General features: G+C 38.4%; 1 protein-coding gene and 1 pseudogene across 6 annotated transcripts in view; one reads left to right on the plus strand and one right to left on the minus strand.

Moving 5' to 3' along the window:
* The window catches only part of KDM4C (lysine demethylase 4C), a 426,956-nt gene that overhangs the window by 372,727 nt on the left and 31,005 nt on the right, over positions 1-23,224 (minus strand). For all 6 annotated transcript variants that reach the window (XM_077774817.1, XM_077774795.1, XM_077774812.1 and 3 more), the window contains 2 exons: positions 18,104-18,279; positions 10,409-10,523 (listed from right to left, as the gene is read on the minus strand). In XM_077774817.1, coding sequence (XP_077630943.1) covers positions 10,409-10,523; positions 18,104-18,279 — 291 coding nt within the window. The remainder of the gene's footprint in view (positions 1-10,408; positions 10,524-18,103; positions 18,280-23,224) is intronic.
* Positions 15,756-16,908, plus strand: LOC144240510 (prolyl hydroxylase EGLN2 pseudogene; annotated as a pseudogene).

Genomic DNA, 23,224 nt, shown 5'->3' on the forward strand with positions numbered 1-23,224 from the left:
TCAATCTTCCTCTTGGATGCCTGAAAACTTGCCAGTATACCATATGGAAGAAACCAGAGAAAGCACAAAATAAACCATCAGCTTAGGGGGAATTTATGGATGACAACAACCACCTAGTTTTACACATTTGTACAACTAAGAAATTAACTCTACATAACTGCTTCCTTAAAACTGGTAGGGGAGATAAGAGCACCTGGCAGCCCCTCTACTAGCCTAGGAACTTTGGAAGTACGTCCCTACATCCCAAATATAAAATGTCAACAGTATTCATTTACTCTGCCATACTCATTCCAAAGAAAATCCCACAGAAGCCAGTTTTATAAGACAAGGTGCCATGTTCTGTAAGGAAGACTAACAGTTAATGGCACTCATTTTCCCAGATATAAGTAGTCATAACCTGTTAAGCTTAGAAAGATATTTCTTATCACTGAAGAATAAATCATTAAGGATAAGCTAGAATTAAAATGCCAATAAAATATAGTAATAATCTAATACAAGATATAATTTGGCAATCTAAGCGAGGTAGGAAATAGAATACACTGAATGATCCTCTAAAGAGCAATATTAGAAAATGTTTCTAAGGCCAAAACTGTTAAAACTTCCTTGATGCTATGGGGAAACACACACTAATGTGCAAACATATATACACACTCACATAAAATGAAAAGCAAAGGAAATAATAGAGGTTGTTTCTGTATGGTAAGCTTATAAGTAATTTGTATCTTTTCTCTTCATATCTTCCTATATTCTTTTCATTTTTCTACATGAGGATATACTACCTTAGTAAACAATAAATTCTCAGGAGGCGCCTAGGTGGCTCAGTCGGTTAAGCATCCGACTTCGGCTCAAGTCATGATCTCACAGTTCGTGGGTTCAAGCCCCACCTCGGGCTCTGTGCTGACAGCTAGCTCAGAGCCTGGAGCCTGTTTGAGATTCTGTATCTCCCTATCTCACTGACCCTTCCCTTCTCATCCCTGTCTCTCTCTTTCTATCTCAGAAATAAATTGTTAAAAAAAAGAATAACAAATTCTCAGCATAGAATTTACTTATATTAATGAAAACCCAGACGGATAATAGGGAATGTTTTCTCTTTTTTTAACTTTATTTTAATATTTTAAACATACACATATTTAAAATGTCATGTATTATCATCTAGGGCCAATATTTTGCCAGTCGTCTTTCAACTATATCCAATCCACTTTATTTTCTAAAGTATTTTAAAAACAAATCACAGACCCCATGTCATTGAACCTGCATATACTTAAATGTGTATCTTTAATTAATAAAAAATATATAGTTACCAGGCCACCATTACATTTAATAGAACAACAATAATTCCACAGTATCATCTAGTATCTAGTCCATATTCAAAAATAAGAATATTCCTTTAAATTTAGAAATCCAGCTAAAAAACTTTAAATTGTGCCACTGCTTCATAGCCAGAATATATAGAGAACTAAAAAGCAGTAAGAAAAGCAGGATACAAAAGAAAAATATTCAAGAGCCTTAAAAAGGTGCCTCAAGAAATCGAATCAGGAGGTGGTGGGGGCAAGATGGCGGAGAAGTAGGGAACTCCGTACATTTCACTCGCCCCCATATCTCGCACGGAGAATGCCTGAAGCCATTGGAACCTTTACAGAATCCAAGAGTTTGGGAGGAAAAGGAGACAGAGACCGCTGAGAAAACCTAGCGTGAGCGCGAACTGGGGAAGATAAAATCGGGCCGAGACCAGAGACACAGAGGAACGGGGGCGATTCCCCTCTGCGGGGAGTTTAGAAGGGAAAGAGAGTGGCCAAAACTGCTCAAGACACTGTCCCTGTCGCTGAGGAACAGAAAAACCTCCACTCGGGACACAGAGGAACCCGGTTTCCTGCTCTCCAGATGACCCTGGGCGGGACGCAGTAGTCCCAGGTGACCCCCGGGGAAATTGCTCCCCCCTTGCCAGCTCAACCTGGAGGGGACGTGCAGCAGCTGCACCTTTGTGCTTCTGGCTCGGCTGGATCCCTAGAGGGGAGGTGAAGGGCTTAAAACTGGGAGATTTGCCCGCGAGTTCGTGTTTCACGCGACAGGACGCAGAGGGACCAAGTTTCCTGCTCTCCAGTTGACCCTAGGCTCTACGCACTCATCCCAGGCAACCCCAGGATGAAACTGCTCCTCGCTCGCCAACCCAACCTGGAGGAGACGGGAGCAGAGGCTTCTGGCTCAATCCCTAGGGGGAAGGCAAGAGGCTTGGGACTGCCCTGAGGAGATCGCCTGCGAGCTTGTGTTTCCAGCAATTTCAGTGGGGTACACGGACTGAGATCTGGAAACGAGGCCTGGCCTGGGATGTAGAGCACTGCCACCTTGGTTGCGCCTCTGACACAGGGAGTTTACACACCCAAAAAAGTGAGTTGCAGCGCTTGGTTCAAAAAGGGACTGAAGCGCCTCCACTCTTCTCCCCACAACCACCAAGGCAGGACTCCCATGGGAAGCAGTGGATCAAACCATGCCCATCCCTGCTAGAGAGCTGACCTCTTTTTTTGTTTTCCTTTTTTTTTCTTTTTTTTTTCCTTTTTTCCTTCTTTTTTTTTTTTTTTTTTTACCAGAGCTGGGGCAAGACCAACATGGATGCACTGCCCTAATTAATTCTGGTCACTGGCTTGCTTAAACAGTCGCATTTAATCCATTCCCTAGATGTAAATTCTACACCTACCTAACTTTTCATCTCTTTCTCTCTGGAGCAATCAGACTATACAGTTTCTCTGGATAACACCATCGTCATTTCTTTCACCTCTTCAACCATATTCCACTCTTTCGCTCTTTGAAAAAAAGCTTCTTATTCCTTCTGCCTGCTCATTTCATTTCAATTTCGCCTCATCCCTGCCCTGTCATTTCTCTATTTCTTTATGCTCTTCAACGAAAACTGCATACACCGGGCTATTTATCTGTAGCTGGGAAATCTGGTTATATGCTTTAAACTCTTCTTTGTCTACTGGGTTTCTTCTTTTTTCCTTTTCCTTTCTTCCTTTTTTCTTTTTTATGTATTTTTCTTTTTTATTATTTGCCTTCCCTCCTCCCTCTTTTCTCTTTACTTTTTCATTTTCCCTTTCAGTTTGTGTGTTTGTTGGATCTGTCTGTGCGTTTGTGTGCCTTTGTTCCCTGTGTGTTTGTCTGTCTATTTACTTCTCCAGGGCTACCTCAAGAAACAAGCCAAAGTACACATGGTGGAGAGTCCCAAATACCACTACGAGTAGGAAAATAAAATAATCAAGGTCTCAACAAGAGAGAACAAGAGATACCAGTCAAAGAACACTTTCTGAATGGATAGGCCCTGGACAGTCAAAGAGCCTTCTTTGGTACAGCAGCGCTCACAGGTGCAGAGAGCATAACAAACTTTTAAAACTAACAGGAGATAGAGGGCTAACCAAAAGGACGAAATGAAAGAGCTCTCCTCCAAAGAAATTCCAGGAAGAATTGACAGCTAAGGAACTGCTCAAAACAGGTATAAGCAAAATAACTGAACAAGAATTTAGAACAATAATCAAAAAATTAATCGCTGGGCTTGAAAAAAGCATGGAGGACATCAAAGAAACTATGGCTACAAACACCATGGAGCTTAAAAACAGTTATGATGAATTTAAAAATGCGATAAATGAGATACATAATAAATGGGCGGTGTCCAATGCACGGATTGAAGAGGCAAAAAGGAGAATAAGTGATTTAGAAGACACAATTACAGAAAAAGAAGAAACTGAGAAAAAAACAGATAAATTGATCAAGGAGTATGAAAGAAAAGCTCGACAGCTCAACGATACAATTAGACGGAACATTATCCGTATCATAGGAATCCAGAAGAGGAAGAGAGAGGGAAAGGTGCTGAAGGAGTCCTGGAACAAATTACAGCAGAGAACTTCCCCATTCTGGGGAAGGAAACACACACTGAAATCCAAGAGGCATAGAGAACTCCCCTCAGATATAACTTGAATCGATCTTCTACACGACATATCATAGTGAAAATGGCAAAATATAAGGACAAAGAGAAAATTTTGAAAGCAGCTAGAGATAAATGGGCCCTAACATACAAAGGGAAACCTATCAGAGTGGTGACAGACCTATCTACTGAAACTTGGCAGGCCAGAAAGGAATGGCAGGAGATCTTCAATGTGATGAAAAGAAAAAATATGCAGCCAAGAATCCTCTATCCAGCAAGCCTGTCATCCAGAATAGTGGGAGAGATAGAAGTCTTTCCAAATAAACAAAAATTGAACAAATTTCTCACTACTAAACCAGCTCTACAAGAAATCCTGAGGGGGGCTCTCTGAGGGAAATGTTGCAAGGAACGTAAGATGCTAGAGACACACCACAAACATGAATCCCACAAATGACACAATAACTCTAAACCCATATATTTCAATAATAACACCGAATGTAAATGGACTAAATGCCCCAATCAAAAGACATAGGGTAGCAGAATGGATTAAAAAAAAAAAAAACCAAAATCCATCTATTTGCTCTCTACAAGAAACTCATTTTAGACAGGAGGACACCCTCAGACTGAAAGTAAGGGGATGGAGAAATATCTATCATGCTACAGGAAGTCAAAAAAAAAAGCTGCAGTAGCTATACTTATATCAGACAAACTAGACTTTAAAGTAAAGACAGTAACGAGGGATGAAGAAGGGCATTATATAATAATTACAGGGTCTATCCATCAGGAAGAGCTAACAATCATAAATGCCTATGCACCAAATATGGGAGCACCTAAATACATAAAACAATCACAAACAGAAATGGTCTTATCGATAAGAACGTGCTAAAAGCAGGAGACTTTAATACTCCTCTTACAGCAATGGACAGACCAAGTGGACAGAAAATCAATAAAGACACAATGGACTTAAATGACACATTTGACCAGATAGATTTGACAGATATATTTAGAACTCTACATCCTGAGGCCATGGAATTCACATTCTTCTCAAGTGCGCATGGCACATTATCCAAGATAGATCACATACTGGGACGTAAAGCAGCCCTCAATAAATATAAAAGAACTGAGATCATACCATGCACACTTTCATATCACAATGCTATGAAACTCGAAATCAATCACAGGGAGAAGTCTGTAAAACCCCCAAAAACATGGAGGCTAAAGAACACCCTACTAAAGAACGAATGGGCCAATCAGGGAATTAGAGAAGATATTAAAAAACATATGGAAACAAATGAAAATGAGAATACAACAATCCAAACCCTATGGGATGCGGTGAAAGCAGTCCTAAGAGGAAAGTACATTGCACTCCAGGCCATTTTCAAGAAATTAGAAAAAGTGCAAGCAAAATCTAACAGTGTACCTAAGGCAACTAGAGGGAGAGCAACAAGAGCACGTCAAACCCAGTAGAAGAAGACAAATAATAAAAATCAGGGCAGAAATAAACAATATAGAAACCAAGGAAACAGTTGAACAGATCAATGAAACCAAGAGTTGGTTTTCTGAAAAAAATAAACAAAACTGATAAACCTCTAGCCAGGCTTCTCAAAAAGTAAAGAGAGAGCACTCAAATAGACAAAATCATGAAAGAAAACGGATTGATTACAACCAACCCCTCAGAAATATGAGCAATTATCAGGGAATACTATGAAAAACTATATGCCAACAAACTGGACTGAACAACCTAGAAGAAATGGACAAATTCCTAAACACACACTCACTACCAAAATTCACACTGGAAGGGACAGAAAACCTGAACAGACCCATAACAAGTGAGGAAATCTAATTAATTATCAAAAATCTCCCAACTAATAAGAGCCCTGGGCCAAATGGCTTCCCAGGGGAATTCTACCAGACATTTAAAACAGAATTAATACGCATTCCTCTCAAACTATTCCAAAAAACAGAAATCGAAGGAAAACTTTCGGACTCATTTTATGAAGCCAGCAACACTCTGATTCCCAAGCCAGACAGAGACCCAGCAAAAAAGGAGAACTACAGGCCAATATCCTTGATGAATACGGATGCAAAAATCCTCAACAAGATCCCTGCAAATCGAATACAACACACATAAAAAGAATTATCCAGCAAGATCAAGTGGGATTCCTGGGTTACAGGGCTGGTTCAACATTCGCAAATCAATCAATGTGATACATCACATCAACAAAAGAAAAGATAAAAGCCATATGATCCTGTCGATAGATGCAGAAAAAACATTTGACAAAATACAGCATCGCTTCTTAATAAAGACCCTCGAGAAAGTCGGGATAGAAGGAACTTACTTAAACATCATAAAAGCCATCTATGAGAAGCCCTCAGCTAACATCATCCTCAATGGGGAAAAACTGAGAGCTTTCCCCCTGAGATGAGGAACACGACAGGGATGTCTACTCTCACCACTGCTGTTTAACATAGTGCTGGAAGCCCTAGCATCAGTCATCAGACAACAAAAGGAAATCAAAGGCATCAGAGTTGGTAAAGAAAAAGTCAAACTTTCACTTTTCGCAGACGAGATGATACTCTACATAGGAAACCTGACAGACTCCACTAGAAGCCTACTAAAACTCATCCAAGAATTCAGCAAAGTTGCAGGGTACAAAATCAACGTACAGAAATCGGTTGCATTTTTATACACCAATAATGAAACAACAGAAAGAGAAATCAAGAAACTGATCCCATTCACAATTGCACAAAAAAACATAAAATACCTACGAATAAACCTAACCAAAGATATAGGAGCTCTGTGTGATGAAAACTATAGAAAACTTATGAAGGAAATTGAAGAAGACACAAAGAAATGGAAAAACGTTCCATGCTCATGGATTGGAAGAATAAATATTATTAAAATGTCATTACTACCCAAAGCAATCTACACATTCAATACAATCCCAATCAAAATTGCACCAGCATTCTTCTCAAAACTAGAACTATCCTAAAATTTATATGGAACCACAAAAGCCTCTACTACAAAACTGTAATCATCAAGACAGTATGGTACTGGCACAAAAACAGACACATAGACCAATGGAATAGAATTGAGAACTCAGAACTGGACCCACAAATGTATGGCCAACTAATCTTTGACAAAGCGGGAGAGTATTCAATGGAAAAAAAGACAACCTCTTTAACAGATGGTGCTGGGAGAACTGACAACAACATGCAGAAGAATGAAACTAGATCATTTTCTCACACCATACACCAAATTAAACTCAAAATGGATAAAGGACCTGAATGTGAGACAGGAAACCATCAAACCCCTAGAAGAGAATGCAGGAAACAATCTCCTTGACCTCCACCGCAGCAATTTCTTACCTGACACATCCCCAAAGGCAAGGGAATCAAGAGCAAAAAATGAACTACCAGGACCTCATCACGATAAAAAGCTTCTGCACAGCAAAGGAAACAATCCATAAAACTAAAAGGCAACTGACAGAATAAGAAAAGATAGTTGCAAATGACGTATCAGATAAAGGGCTAGTTTCCAAAGTCTATAAGGAACTCGCCAAACTACACACTCAAAAAACAAATAATCCAGGGAAGAAAGGGCAGAAGACAGGAACAGACACTTCTCCAAAGAGGACATCCAGATGGCCAACAGACACATGAAACAATGCTCAGCATCCCTCCTCATCAGGGAAATACAAATCAAAACCACATTGAGATACCACCTCATAGCAGTCAGAGTGGTGAAAATGAACAAATCAGGAGACTCTAGATGCTGGTGAGGATGTGGAGAAATGGGCACCCTTCTGCACTGTTGGTAAACTGTGCAGCCGCTCTGGAAAACAGTATGGAGGTTTCTCCAAAAATTAACAAGAGAATTCCCCTATGACCCAGCAATAGCACTGCTAGGAATTTACCCAAGGGATATGGAATGCTGATGCATAAGGGCACATGTACCCCAATGTTCATAGGGGCACTCTCAACAATAGTCAAAACATTGAAAGAACTTAAGTGTCCATCAACTGATGAATGGATCAAGAAGATGTGGTATATTTATACAATGGAATACTCCATGGCAATAAGAAAGAATGAAATCTGGCCATTTGTAGCAACGTGGATTGAACTAAGGGTGTTATGCTGAGCGAAATAAGTCAGGCATGGATTGAACTAAGGGTGTTATGCTGAGCGAAATAAGTCAGGCAGAGAAGGACAGATACCATATGTTTGCACAAAAAGGTGGATTAGGAGGAAGCTAACGGAGGACCATGAGGGAGAAGAAGGGTAAAATAGTTGGGGAGTGGGAGGGAGGCAAACCATGAGAGACTCTTGAATGCTGAGAACAAACTGAGGGCTGATGAGGGCAGGGGAAAGGCGAAGGGGACCACACTTGTTGGAATGAGCACTGGGTGTTATATGTAAGCCAACTTGAAAATAAACTATTTAAAAAAAAAAAAAACAGGTGCCTCAATAAAAGGGAAAATCCAAACAGCAATGAACATAAGGGAAAAAATCATAATGAAACTTAAAAACACAACTACAATACACATCCAACAGAATGTCTAAATTTAAAAGACCATCAATAACAAATATTACATAAGATGTGGAATAATGGGAACTTGAAAACACTACTATAAGAAGGTGCAAACTGGAAAAGAGTTTACTTCTGAAGCTAACCATGTGTGTCCCCTATAACAACTACTAGTCCTACACCCTATATAAACACACCATTACATGACCAGGGAAACATACAGAACATTCATGAAAGTTTTGTTCATAAAAGCCAAAAGTGAAAACAACCAACATGACCTGTAGTGGCACAACAATAAATATACTGTAACACATTCATACAACAGAATATTATACGGCAAAGAAAATGTACTAGAGCTATACAATGTAGAAAAAATTTAGAAATGTTCATAAGGTATGAAAGAAGCCAGGCATAAAAGACTACACACTGAATGATTCTGGTTGTATAAAATTCAGAAACAGGATATAATGAACTATATTCCTAAAGAAAACAAAGAAGTGACTGCCATAAAGTCAGAATAGTGATTATCTTTCGATAAAAGGTGAAGACTATGATCAGTCAAGGGAGGTGTAGGGAAACTCTAGCATGCTAGTAAATATATTCCTTGGTGTCAGTGATGATACACAGGAGTTCACTGTGCAATAATTTATTAAGATTTAAGTTTCTGTTTTATGTGCTTTCTACCTTATCTTATATTTCAAAATATAAAAAGTTTAAAAATACTATAATAACAGATTCAGGAAAAGATTATCAATAGATGTAAGTTCACTGGGTGAAAGGCTGCTGGGATACAGGCTAGTTATCTAGTCTCTAAGTATCACCTTGTAAATCATTTATTAATTATAAAGAGAAATTCTTGACTGGATCCTTCTGACTGGAGGAAAAAACAGTTTATAAATATTATTGGCAAAATTAGGATCTCATGAATACGATCTGTATACTAGATGATTTAAAACACATGCTGAAATAATTAAAGGTTAACTGTCAAAATGTCTGCAACTTGCTTTCAAATGTTAACAGCAGAGAAACAGAGAAAGAGACAAAAAGAGACAATGGCAGCGCAACAGAGAAACAAAGGATACTAACTGATGACTCTAACTGAAGAATATCTAAGTGTTCATCACACTACTCCAACCTTTCAGTAGTTAAGACCTTTCTTAAAATAAAAAGAACCAAAACAACCCAAAAAGAAACAAAAAAGAGAAACAGGGTTTACATTTACTAGGAGGCAGCAAAAAGGATTGGTTTATTTCAAGCATGTTATGGCCTCATAAATAATAACTGGAAAGACTGTAATAATATGTGCTCTTTAAAAAAGAGAAAAATTCTCATAATTTGTGGAAGAAAAGGAGAATAAGCCTATTCAAATATAACTTTTTTAAATGACTAGGGGAAAACTACTAGAAGAATACATATTAAAATACTGTTTTAGCTTTAAGGTGGTAGTATTATGGATAATATTTTCTGTTTTGTTTCATTTTTTTTAATTTATTCATTTTTGAGAAAAAGAAACACAGCATGAGTGAGGGAGGGGTAGAGAGAGACCGAGAAGGAGACGAAGAATTTGAAGCAGGCTTTAGGGTCTGAGCTGTCAGCACAGAGCCCAACATGGGGCTCAAACTCACAGACCACGATCATGTCCTGAGCCAAAGTCCAAAACTTAACTGACCGAGCCACCCAAGCATCCCCCAAATATTTTTGAAAAGTGTTTTGCCTAAAAAAAATTTTAGTGTAATTTAAAGATCAGCCAGATAACCACATAATATATTGCTGTTGAGCAATTTCAGGTATTTGTACCATTAGGTGGTTTCAATCTGACAAATATCTGCAGCAGAAATCCTACTGATGTGTCTTTATTTCCTCTTGTCCTAAGGAATTATGGATCACATCAAAGGTACTTGAGAAGTACCTAAAATGGTAACAAAAATAGGAAATGTGTCCTTTACAAAATCCATTACACTATAATATACCTCATCATATATGCTTCCATTAATATCTGCGCCATAGATGGGTGCCACAAAAGTTAAGTTCTTCCAGTACTTGCGCTCCAAATCTTCATAATCCAAGTATCTTGGAGTACAGTATCTGCAAAAGATAAATGAAAAGAGCACAAACCAATATGACAATTGTAAGATTTTCCCCACCCATGTATCATTTTCTTATTTTTTAATTTTTAATGTTTTATTTATTTTTGAAAGAGAGAGAGAGACAGAGCACAAGTGGGGGTGGGACAGAGAGAGAGAGAGGGAAACACAGAATCTGAAGCAGGCTCCAGGCTCTGAGCTGCCAGCACAGAGCCCAACACAGGGCTCAAACTTGTGAACAGCAAGATCATGACTTGAGCCAAAGTCAGACGCTCAACAGACTAAGCCACCCAGGAGCCCCTTCTTAAATTACATTCTAAACAAAATCTTATCAAAATGAAAACACTGCAACAACTCATATTGTCAAATCTAGTAAGTAAATATACCATTGTATTTATCATTGATCTCTGAATACTCTTAAGATTCCTAAATAACTATATAGTAACCTCATATTTTTGACTAGTAAGGAAATATTCTCATGGAAGTATCAAATATATAAGGAGAATAGTCAAAACCCCATTACTTTAGCTTTAAAATTTTTTCTAAAATCTTTAACCAATTATACTATACTAAATTTTACAGGCTTAGTTACATAAAAGGGCTTAAATAAAATACAGAACACAAGATAAGGTAGATCTTTCTATGTATTGACATTAATATCTCTCCACAGTGAATTAAGCAAGTTACAGAATACTATGATAATATTTATGTAAAAAATATCTATAACTGTACTCAAATGGTCAAAAAGAAATACATACCATATTATTAATATTAATGGTTATCTTTCACATTGGAATTACAGAAAGGCACTTGCTTCTCTGTCTTATTTGGGTTGTAAACAAATAATCTTATGTTAATATGCACACACACACACACACAAAATACCATTATTTCTACATGAAAAAAAGAAATCAAATGAAGAAAGTAATGAAACTGTTTGGCAGTAAAAAGAGTGCTTAGCAGCAGTAATAATCCTGATAAAGCCTATTGAATATTTTAGACTGAATAACTGTAGAACCATCAAAATTAATACCCACTATACTGGGACCGAAACTGGTTATCTAAGCAATAAGCAAGAATAGCAAACAATTTAACAACTGTATTTGAAATACAGAATCATTTGCTGATTTACTCAAATCATTAACATCTCAACAGAACAGTCAAAAATAAAAGGGAGGGGCATGAAAGCATCACTAACTCCACTGTAGTTCACCACTTCAATTAGTAGGTTCCAACAGTAACAAGAATTCTAGCCACAAGCTAAGCAAGCTAACCAGAGTTCAGACTCAGGCAATAAAAAAGGTAACAGAAATACTGTTTATTTTGATCTACCGAGAAATCTGCTAGACTTTGGGTACTGAAGTCTTAAATTGCCTTTCACTATTAGATGATCTAAAGAATCTATCACAATTCACTACTCAATCATGATTAATTTTTAACAACCTATAACTTTAAAAAGGAAACATATGGTTCAGTATTGGCTACTGATGTTAAATTCTAAGATCCGTGAATATCTGATACAAACAACAATTCTAAACTTGAAAAAAGTGACCAGTTCACTCAGTTGGCTACAGATTTCATCCCTAATGGACTGTTAAACAATCATAGCTGTCCCACAAATCCAGTGTCAATTTGCTCAAAAGCAATCCAACCTTTCCTTTTCGCTAGAACCTTTTATTCACTATATTACGATTGTTAAAAGATAGGTATCCAGGACCAGCCTGCCTAGAGCTTTGAATCCAGGCTTTACCATGTATAAGCTATGTAACCTTGGGCAGGGGACTGAATTTCACCAGACCTCAGTTACTCCTCTATAAAAGAGGCTAATATCAATTGAGTTACTCTGAGGACTCTATCACATAATTATCTAAAGGACATAGCTCCATGCCTAGAAGAAAGTATAGATCAGCAATATAAGTGATACATATTACTTACAAGAGAGCATATTACTTACCTCCATAGGTATTTTTATAGGAGAGCTATGTTGGAGGACTCTAGATTTTTTTTGGATTAGATTGTGTTTATCAACCAAATGAGCATGTTATCCTGTCTACTGTTTATACCAAGCACATTACATACTTTGCACCTATGCAAGGGCATGTACTGAATGAAGGAAAATAGATGAACAGAAAAACCAGAAGGATGCCTCCTGCCTCACATGAAAATTAGCCCCAACTCAAGACCATCCTACAACCATAATGAACACCATTTCACACTAGTACAGCTCTAAGTGAACAAGCAAGCCTTGGATTGAAACTTAGAAACCCATTTCACTGGCATTTGAAATAAATTTCCCACATGAAATTGGCAGATGAAATATAAAAAGAGAATTCTCAAAAGTACTTTAACATTGTAACAATTATAATGAAATTAATCCAACTCAAAAAATAAAGTTTAACATGGAATAACCTTTCAGGCATTTTATAATAGATATGTTTTGCAACAAGAAAAAAAGAGTCAATTATTTTTAAAAATCAGTTTTAAACTTCAGAAATTTAAGAAATGCACATTCTGTTATTAAAGAAATCATGACAATCTGTCCAATAATTATACTACTTCAAGTATATTTTGGCTTTCATGGCATTAATCATTCAATAAACATATACTGAAAGAACACCTACTATACCCCAGATACTGTACCAGGTATTGGGTATAAAGTGAAACACAAAACAAACAACATCAAAATGGCTATCTTCAGGAAGAGCCAATCTACAAACAAGGCACCTGAGCAAAAACTGAACAGATATATAAACAAAGTAAGTGTCTAGTAAAGTAAATTCCCTCTAAATAGGAAACTGATACTATGCTAGGGTAATCACAGGGGCTAGAGATGATCAAAGTTTCTCTGTGACCATAAAAAAAGGTCTTCCAGTCTCTTTTCTCATCAATTATTTTGAATTATCATGTATTATTAATGATGATTGGATCTGGGAGTTAAAATTTTGTGTTTCTATAATGTTTGAATTTTCAAATAAGAATGTTTTACTTTTGTAACTGATAAAAACATTTCTGACCATCTTCAAAATCCACCTCAGCAGCACCTACAAAATGAAATCATTCCTTTCCTGATTAACAACCAAAGAAGTCTTATTTTTCTTTGAAACTCCATAGCACCTTGCACTTTTCTTATGGTGACTATAATCATTACTAAAGGTATTAACAAACATTTTCTAGTAAGTATAATCTGATTACTTTTAAGTACAAATTGTCTCCTGAAATATCAAAGTAGCCAAGCAGATGTTCCACTAAATGAGCTAGACTATTAACACTTTAAAAATGACTCTGGAAATGGGTGCTAGAAAATAAATAACAGAATAAACCATTCATACTTATAAAAAGTTGGGTAAATTTTCTTCCACAATCTTGTTTCAAGAGCATCACAATCTTTTTGTTAAAAGAGTTCTTTTTGTTTTTAATATTTATTTATTTTTGAGAGAAAAAGAGACACACTGTGAGCAGGAGAGGGGCCAAGAGACAGGGAGACACAGAATCCGAAGCAGGCTCCAGGCTCTAAGCTTTCAGCACAGGGCCTGATGCAGGGCTAGAAATCAAGAACTGTGAGATCATGACCTGAGCCGAAGTTGGACACTTAACTGAGCTACCCAGGTGCCCCCAAAGAGTTCTTAAAGAGTCTGAATGCAAATCATTCCAGTCAGTGATAAAATTTTCACATTCTCAACTGAGATCTGACACTTTATTAATGCTTATCAATAATTTAAAAGAAGGAACTCACATTAAATATAAAAATTTCAATTTCTTTGAAAAAGTCACAATGTTCCAAAGGAGCTTTATACACAGAATTAAGATTTTTCAAGTACTATAAAGTACTTGCTATGTCAAATATAAATGTAAAAATCCTTTAAAAAGATATCAACTAAATTTATCCAAAGAGCTTAATTTCACACACACCTATCTGGAGAATTTGGACAATGTTTTCCGACTAGCTGATTGGTTGGTGGTTTTGGGGTTCTAATTTTTTTCTTCAAATTAATGTTTTGATCTAGAGCCTTAACTACCATATCAGAAACTTTTTTTTAAAGGTAATTTAATAATAATAATTGTAATGGTTTCTAAATATGTCCACAAATCCTTTGATACTCCTCCCTTCAAGAAGTGGAGCTTAATGGGGCACCTGGTTGGCTCAGTCGGTTAAGCATCCAACTTCAGCTCAGGTCATGATCTCATGGTTCGTGGGTTCGAGCCCTGTGTGGGGCTCTGTGCTGGCAGCTCAGAGCCTGGAGCCTGCTTTGTATTCTGTGTCTCCCTCTTTCTATGACCCTCCCCTGCTCACAGTGCCTCTCTCTCTCTCTCAGAAATAAATAAAACATTTAAAATATTTTTTAAAAAGAAGTGGAGCTTAATTCTCCTCCCCTTGACTATGGGATTCACTTTGCAACTGGCTTGTAACAAATAAAATAACTCAAAAGGGATAGTCAAGAAACAGATCATGAAGAGATACTGTAGCTTCCATCTTGGTTACTCTCTTGCATCACTGGCTCTGGAAGAGGCCAGCTGCCAAAACATGAAGAACAGTCCATGTAACAAAGAACTCAGGACTCTAGCCAACAGCCATGTAAGGGGAGCAATCTTAGAATAGGATCGTCCAGTCACAGTCAAGCTTTCAGATGATAACAGCCTCACCCACCTAACATCTTGACTGCAACCTCATGAGAGGCACTGAGCCACAGCCACCCAGTCACGCCACTCCCAGATTCCTAACCTTCAAAAACTAAGATAATAAATAAATGCTTATTGATTTAAGCTATAAGGTTTGGTGTAATTTGTTACACAGCAATAGGTATAATTACAATAATGCTAATACAATAATGGTGGCCCTTCAAGTCATTCAAGGGTTTGGGTTTTTTTTTTAATTACTTATATTCTAAATATATAATTTATCATTTGAGGCTTGAAACACTGTCAGGGGTATGGCGTGGTATATGGCCCTGGGTAGCAGGCAAAACCAAATGTGTAGAGAGCAAAGGAAAATTCTCACCACCCTGATGGGTCCTTTCCCAAGCCCCTATGGGCATCAGAGGACTTGGGGACCTGTGAGCACCCACAAGGCATGAGAAGAGTCTCTGCTGCCTGCCCTGCCTCACCCTGCCTCACACCAGGCTCAGCTGCCACCCTGGCCCCAGCTGCATCAAGTGGAGGAAGCAGAGGCAGAGGAGGGTGGTACCATGGGCCTGGGCTGTGTCCTCCATGCTGAGGGGATGAAGACACTGCTGCCATGGACAGCCCATGCCAGCCACAGCCCTTAAGTGAGGCTCTCCCAGGTTCTGTGTCTCAGCACTTGGATGCTAGCTGGGCCAGGACTGGGGTGAAGAGTTACCTGCCCTGTCCCCTGCTACCCTCCTACCACCAACCAGGAGCACCTGATGATGCCTTGGTGGGGAGCAGGACCCCCAGGGCCACAGCCCCTTCCACCACAGCCAGCCTCCTGTGGGAGGGCTTCAGCAGACAGGATAGTGGTGAGATGCAGCCGCTGTAGAGTAAGAGCACTACAGCACTAGTCACCAAGGAGTACTAGCAACTGGTGGCCAGGGAGCCCTGCCTGAGGTCCCCAAAGGGAAATGGGCAGGAGCAAGTGGCCCTTGGGCCAGGCAGGAGAACTAGGAGGCAGAGGCCAAAAGGAAGGGTGGCATGTGCTGCAGCAGTGGCAACAGTGAGGCCAGTGTGGGGCTGAGGGAGGAGGGACCGCCCATCATGTCCAAGCGCCTGGCCCTGGACTAAACTCTACCCTGCAGGTGGTACTATAGCATCAGTGTCAAGGATAACTTCCTAGGGGCAGCACTGGGTGGCCATGTGCTGGCTGAGGTAGAGGCCCTGAAGCAGAGGGGGCACCAACATGATAGGCAGCTCATGAGCCAACAGGCTATTTCACCATGCAGCTTCTGCAGGGACCAGACTGCCTGAGTAGAAGGCCATAAGCCCAGCTGCCAAAGCACTGGGGTCCTCATGGCCCACATGGATGTTATAATCTGCCACTGTGTTGGGTGCTAAGTGGCTATGTCATCCACAGCGCCTCAAGGCCATGGTGGTATTTTACTGATTCAACGGGCAGGGGTACATAAGGCATGTTGACAATCCACATGGCAGTGGGCACTGCGTCACCTGTATCTATTACCTGAATCAGAACTGGGACATGAAAAGTGCATGGCAAGCTGCTGCAATTCTTCCCTGAGGGCGGGGCCATGGTAACCAACACTGAGCCATTCTTTGATGGGTTGCTTATTTTCTGGTCTGATCAGTGGAACCCCCCATGAGGTGAAACCAGCCTATGCCACCAGGTATGCCATCAGTGTTTGGTATTTTGATGTAAAGGAATGGGTAAGTATTAGCTAGCATCCGAGTAGAAAGGCGTCCAAGTACCTGTGTCATAGCCGATTACACTCACATCCTGGCCAGCCCAGAGCTGCATGGACAGACAGCTTGCCCTGACTTTGAGAGCGCCTTTGGCCCCATGCTGTTGGCCCAGCAACCCACCAGTCTCAGTGCCTACTCCTTTTCTGCCAATGCTGCTGCTTCCAGCTTCATCTCTGCCTTGCCTAGTGTGGAGGGCTCATCTGACATTGAAGCCCAAGGAAGAAGAAAGACCTCTGCTGCCTGGTAATGGGGCTGGAGTTGTGACCTGGGCAGGGGCCAGTGTTGGGAGCTACTGGAGCTGGGGGCCTGTGGCTTACCCTCTGTGGTCCTGCTTCTCCCAGGTGTGAAGAACTAAGAAGGCATTGCCGCCTCCCACCAGGATACAGGATTCGGGGTTGGGAATGTCATAGCCTCTGGCTGGTAAAAGTTTGCTGGGGGTGGAGAGTATCTCCAAAACCCCATTCCTCCAGCCTGGAATGTGAGATGACTCCCCAACCCCATGGCCATGGTACCTTTTGGAATATACTACCACTGTGTGGACAGGATAGAAGGTGCTGGGAGGAGCATGGGTGTGAAAAGTCCTGTCAGCCAAGAAGGAAATAAAAGTTTACTTCTCACAGCTGCCAAAAAAAAAAAAAAAAGAAAAAAGATTTAAACACTCTGACACAAAGAAGAAAACTTGCCTAAGGCGCATGAATCATGTGTAGAATCAAAAATTCATGGCAGCTAAAAGATAGAAAAAAACATTTACAGATATTATGAATAAGATGATAAAATGAGAAACAACTTCCTTAGGAGTAAACTTAAATTTAAGCAGGCAACCACCTGAAGAACAGAAAACGGGAACAGTTAGGGGCGCCTGGGTGGCTTAGTCGGTTAAGTGTCCGACTTTCGCTTAGGTCATGATCTCGCGGTTCATGGGTTCGAGCCCCACGTCGGGCTCTGTGCTGACTGCCAGCTTGGAGCCTGGAGCCTGTTTCAGTCTGTGACTCCCTCTCTCTCTGACCCTCCCCTCCTCACACTGTCTCTCTCTCTCTCTTAGAAATAAAAAAAACATTAAAAAAAGAAAAAGAAAACAGGAACAGTTAAATGAAAACTGAAGGAAGAAAGCAGAAAACCACTGCTTTTCATCACAAGCTCCTCAGTCTACTTTCCTACCATGTTCATGCATATCTTTGAAAAAAATAAAAATAGCAAACTGCATGCACTTACTTGCCACTGTTAGCCAGCTGCCTGAACTCCTTCACTGTCATGGCTTTTTTCTGGATGTTATATTGAGTAAACAGTCCCGACTGCCCTGTGACCATCTGCTGAATTGGTGCTGGAATAAGCAAATTATCAATGTCATCATAGCACTGCCTTGGCTTCCATTCCCGAGGAGGAATTACCTAAAAATAAAATAATAAAATAAAATATTATCTGGGAAATATTCCAATGGACTACAAAGAATTTCTCAGCATTTCTAAAACAAGTGTGTAAAACAACAGTGAGGATTCAGATTAAGGGAACACTTGCATTCTCTTGAATATTCACCTTACAAATATGATTCTTTAAAAACAGCAAAATTTATTGATCACTATACCAAATAGTACTTTTACATCAAATACTGTACTTTTACCAACTTATTTTTTTGTTGATACTATTAACCTCTCAATTTTAAAGGTAAAATCAAGAGACACACAGAAGCAAAATAACTTGCTGAAGTTCAAATAATGCCTATATTAATATGATAATTCTCTTTAAATACCTCTCACACAATATAGCAAACAGCGTAGTAGTTGGTATACTAGTAAATGTTTAACCATCAGCTTTCCAGAAAGGTAGAGAAAACCCTGGTTTGTAGCTCTTGCCTATTTCTATGATGTAACTACTCGCAGCATGGCAAATTTGAGTTTACCATCATGACATAATTGAACACAAAGTTAGAAAGAGATGTGCATTATCAATTTTTACGTTCCTGTATGAGGTTGTTCAGCACACCACTTTTTTCCAACACAATTTAAACACTTAGTTCTTAACAATTAGAAGATCAGAGGCACCTGGGTGGCTCAGTTGGTTGAGCGTCCAACTCTTGATTTCAGCTCAGGTCATGATTCTAGGGTTATTGGGTTGAGCCCTGTGTCAATCCAATTCTCTCTCTCTCTCTCTCCCCCCTTCTCCCCCTTCTCCCACTTGCACTCTCGCTCTCTCTCTAAAATAAATAAATAATTTTTAAAAAGATTATCTTTAAAAAAAATTTTTTTTAAACAAAGAAAAGAGGAGCACGTAGGTGGCTCAGTCAGTTAAGCGTCCGACTTCAGCTCAGGTCATGATCTGACGGTTCATGGGTTCGAGACCCGCATCAGGCTCTGTGCTGACAGCTAGCTCAAAGCCTGGAGACTGTTTAGGATTCTGTGTATCCCTCTCTCTCTGACCCTCCCCTGCTCACATTGTCTGTCTGTCTGTCTCTCTGTCTCTCTCTGCCTCTTTCTCTCTCTCAGAAATATTTTTTTTTAATTTTTTAATTAAAAAAATAAAATAAAATAAAAACAATGAAAAGATCAGTAAACAATAAGACCAAAAAAATGGTCATGTGATAAAGAATTAGAAGGGAAAAGTTATAAACTCGTGATTTATAGCTGGAATTTATCCACCTTCAGAAATTGTTTTAATTTTTAAGATAAACTTCAAAGAATTAATTGCAATACATAGATAGCACACATTAATAAAATGCACAATCACAAATAACTGTGAATTATTATAAAGCAAACACCAGAGTACCTCCAACTGCCCATCAAACACATCTCTCTCTTGCCCAAAAGGTAAGAGCATAGCATTTACGATATTCACTTCCTTGCTGTAGTTTATAGTTTTATGCCTGGGTATGCATCCCAGCACTGATTTTTTTTTTTAATGTACAGAACCGCAATCATCCATATACACATATCTTCTTTGGTTTATCTTTTCTATTTCCCTCAATATTTTTGTAAGGTGTCAGATATGATGGCCTATGATATTACAGTTCATGAGCTTGAGCCCTGTATCCACCTCTGCACAGTCAGCGTGGAACCTGCTTGGGATTCTCTCTCTCCTGTTCTATCCTCTCTATTGCTCATCTCCTGCTCATGTGCAAGCTCTCTCACTCTCTCTAAGAATAAATAAATTAACTTTAAAAAAAAAACACATATGATGGCCTACATAGCTGAAGTTCATTGATTTTTCACTCCTACTCAGTATTCCTTCATACACATATTTATCCATAAATGGGTGACCATTTATTGGCCACTTGTTTTTTTCTGCTTATAACCTTTTGCAAGAATACTGCTATTAATATTATTGCATGCATCTTCTGCTGCATATGAGCACAGTTCTCTAAAATAAACATGTATACACAGATACTCCTAACAGTGACATTATTGGGACACAAGATATGTATAGATCAAATTTAACAGTTATTACCAAATGTTTTTTAAAGTGACTGAACCAGTTCACAATCCCACCAGCAGTACATAGAGAGTTCCTGTTGCTTCACATCTTCATCATCACTTTATATTGTCTATCTTTTAAATTTCAGTCTTTCTTGTAAGTTGTGTAATGGTAGTCAAGTGTGGACTTTATTTGCATTTTCCTAATTATTAAAGAAATATTTTCATATATTCCCTATGAACATCCCCTTTTGTAAAGTGCTTATTCAAGTCCTACCCATTTTACTACTGCACTGTTGGTCTTTTTCTTATTAATGTATAGGGATTCTTTATATAGCCTGGTTATTCTTGGATGTGTGTATGTATACATTTGCAAATAACTATATGTATATGTGTGTATCTATTAAATATCTTCTCTTACCCTATCACTTGCCCTCCAACCTTAAGAGCATCTTTTGATAAATATTAAGCTCTTAATCTTAACAAAATCCAATTTGTTCATTTTTGCCTTTACGGGTGCTGCTTTGACCTTTGGTTTAAAAAAATTTTTTTTCCTACTCTGGAGCATGAAGGCATTCTATTTTATATTATAGTGTTTTAAGGTTTTGTCTTTCATATTCAGATCTATAGTATTCCTGCAACTAGCCTTTGTGAATGCTCTAGGTCAAGCTTCATGAAATGAGAAAATGGGGTCAGAAGAATGAGTGACTTGTCCAATGTTAAACAGCTGACAAATGACAGTATTTACTACAAAAAAAAACAACAGTGCAGTGTCAAATCTAAAGTTAACTTAATTTTCATTGGCAATATAGAGATATTTCACATTTTAGTTCATCCGAGGTATGTTAGTTTACAGTGAGAATAGAGGGGTGCCTGTGTGGCTCAGTGGGTTAAGCGTGCAAGCACTCTCTCTCAAAAAAGAAATAAATAAACATTTAAAAATAAAGTATTGAGTATATGATTTCTTTTTTTTTTTTAAATGTTTATTCATTTTTGAGAGATAGAGAGAGACAGAGTGTGAGCAGGGAAAGGGCACAGAATCTGAGGCAGGCTCCAGACTTTGAGCTGTCAGCACAGAGCCCGACACAGGGCTAGAACTCATGACCTGAGCTGAAGTCAGATGCTTAACCAACTGAACCACCCAGGTGCCCTTTGAGTTTATGTTTTCAATAGCATATAATCTCTATTCTCACTTTTCTTTTAAGTTTATTTCTTTTTGAGAGAGAGAGACACAGCAGGGGAGGGGCAGAGAGAGAAGGAGAGAGAGAGAAAATCCCAAGCAGGAGCCACACTATCAGCATAGAACCCAGTGTAGGGTTCTAACTCGCAAACCGCGAGATCATGACCTGAACCAAAATCAAGAGTCGGACGCTTAACCGACTGAGCTATCCAGGCACCCCATACTCAAAACTTTAAAAAAATAGGGATAATTGTACCAAATAGATATGGATAAACATACTAAACTGTCTTCATAACATACTGAAAGGGAAAAGGGTTATAAATGCTAACTTTTTCTTCATCAGAACTAAGTGTCAGTAATTCAAAAAAATAAAACATGGATTGATTCAGGCTCCTGTTTAGAAATAACTATATTTACAATCAAAATTAATATTATATTTAAAGTTTAATATTTTCCTGTCTTGTAGAAAAAAAAGTTTGTAGCAATTTTATAAATTTAGAAAAGCAATGAATACCTTAAATTTACAAAAATTAAACATTATCTTTGTAAACATTTCATATATGTGTTCACACTTATTTTTGATCAAAGTGTTCAGACAGAACCTTAAAAATTTGTAAGTGCAGGCCTATAACAAAAATCTTATTTTTGAACTATAATTTTAACTCTCAACACATCAGATTTTCTTACATAGGAAATGGAAGCACAACATACGCAGGATTTTAAAAGATTCGAAAGTTAAACTTTTACATTCAATCAGTCTAACTGAAGGAAAAACCTATTCCTCTGAAAGTTTACCTTCTTGAAAATTCTATCAAAATGAAAATATACATTTTATTTTATTTCAACATTTCCCCAAACCCAGCCTGGACTCTATATCCAATAGAAATTTTCTGACTGAAATCTGTACTTGTACTACTTACCTTGAAATAAGTTGCTATTATCACCGTTTACCTACTGAGGAAGAGGCAGGAAGAGGAAGAACCTTGCAATCTTTCTTCACACCTCGAGGACACAAAACTATGTAATGTGCATAACCTATAACCTAGGATAGTCTATGTCCAGATTACTGTTGTGGAATAACTTTACCCATTTCATATGTAATAAAGGTTCATCATAATCCTTCTCCACAAAAACACTGTAAATTTTACATTTAAAGAGACTAGCATTCTTCACTTTCCCAACTTGACCACCATCTTTTATATAAAGTCAGGGTGTCAAATCTCTCACTATGGAAATAAAAGTTAAAATCTAAAGTATAAATCTAAAAATGTTCATTAAAGAAAAATCTAAGGCCAAAGTCACTACTATTGGAATTACACAACCATTTTTTCCAAATCATATTTTAAGATCAATTCATTAAATTGTGCATTAACAAAGAATCTCATGGGTGGCTCTGTCTCCAGGGCTTGACCGCAAAGCAAACTAGCAGCATTAATACAGTTTTGATTTTTACAATTTTATTTGGTGCAGTTTTACACATTTGCTTTGCTGCAACTTCCAGGAAAATAAGGCAAGTAGGTGAAACTGACTTTATGTGACTTGATATAAAAGATAACACAAATGGCAAAAAAAAAAAAAAACTCACCCAAAAAATAAAAAAAAACAGTTCATTTTATTTCTAGTAGAAGAAAACAAGACAAGATTGAATAAATGTATCTCTCCAACTTTGTAAATAAATCTCACCAATAAAAAAAAAAATGTCTAAGGGCTCCTGAGTGGCTCGGTAGTTAAGCATCCGACTTCGCCTCA

Source organism: Crocuta crocuta, unplaced genomic scaffold (assembly GCF_008692635.1).
Source record: "Crocuta crocuta isolate KB4526 unplaced genomic scaffold, BGI_CrCroc_1.0 scaffold251, whole genome shotgun sequence".
NCBI classification, from domain to species: domain Eukaryota; kingdom Metazoa; phylum Chordata; class Mammalia; order Carnivora; family Hyaenidae; genus Crocuta; species Crocuta crocuta.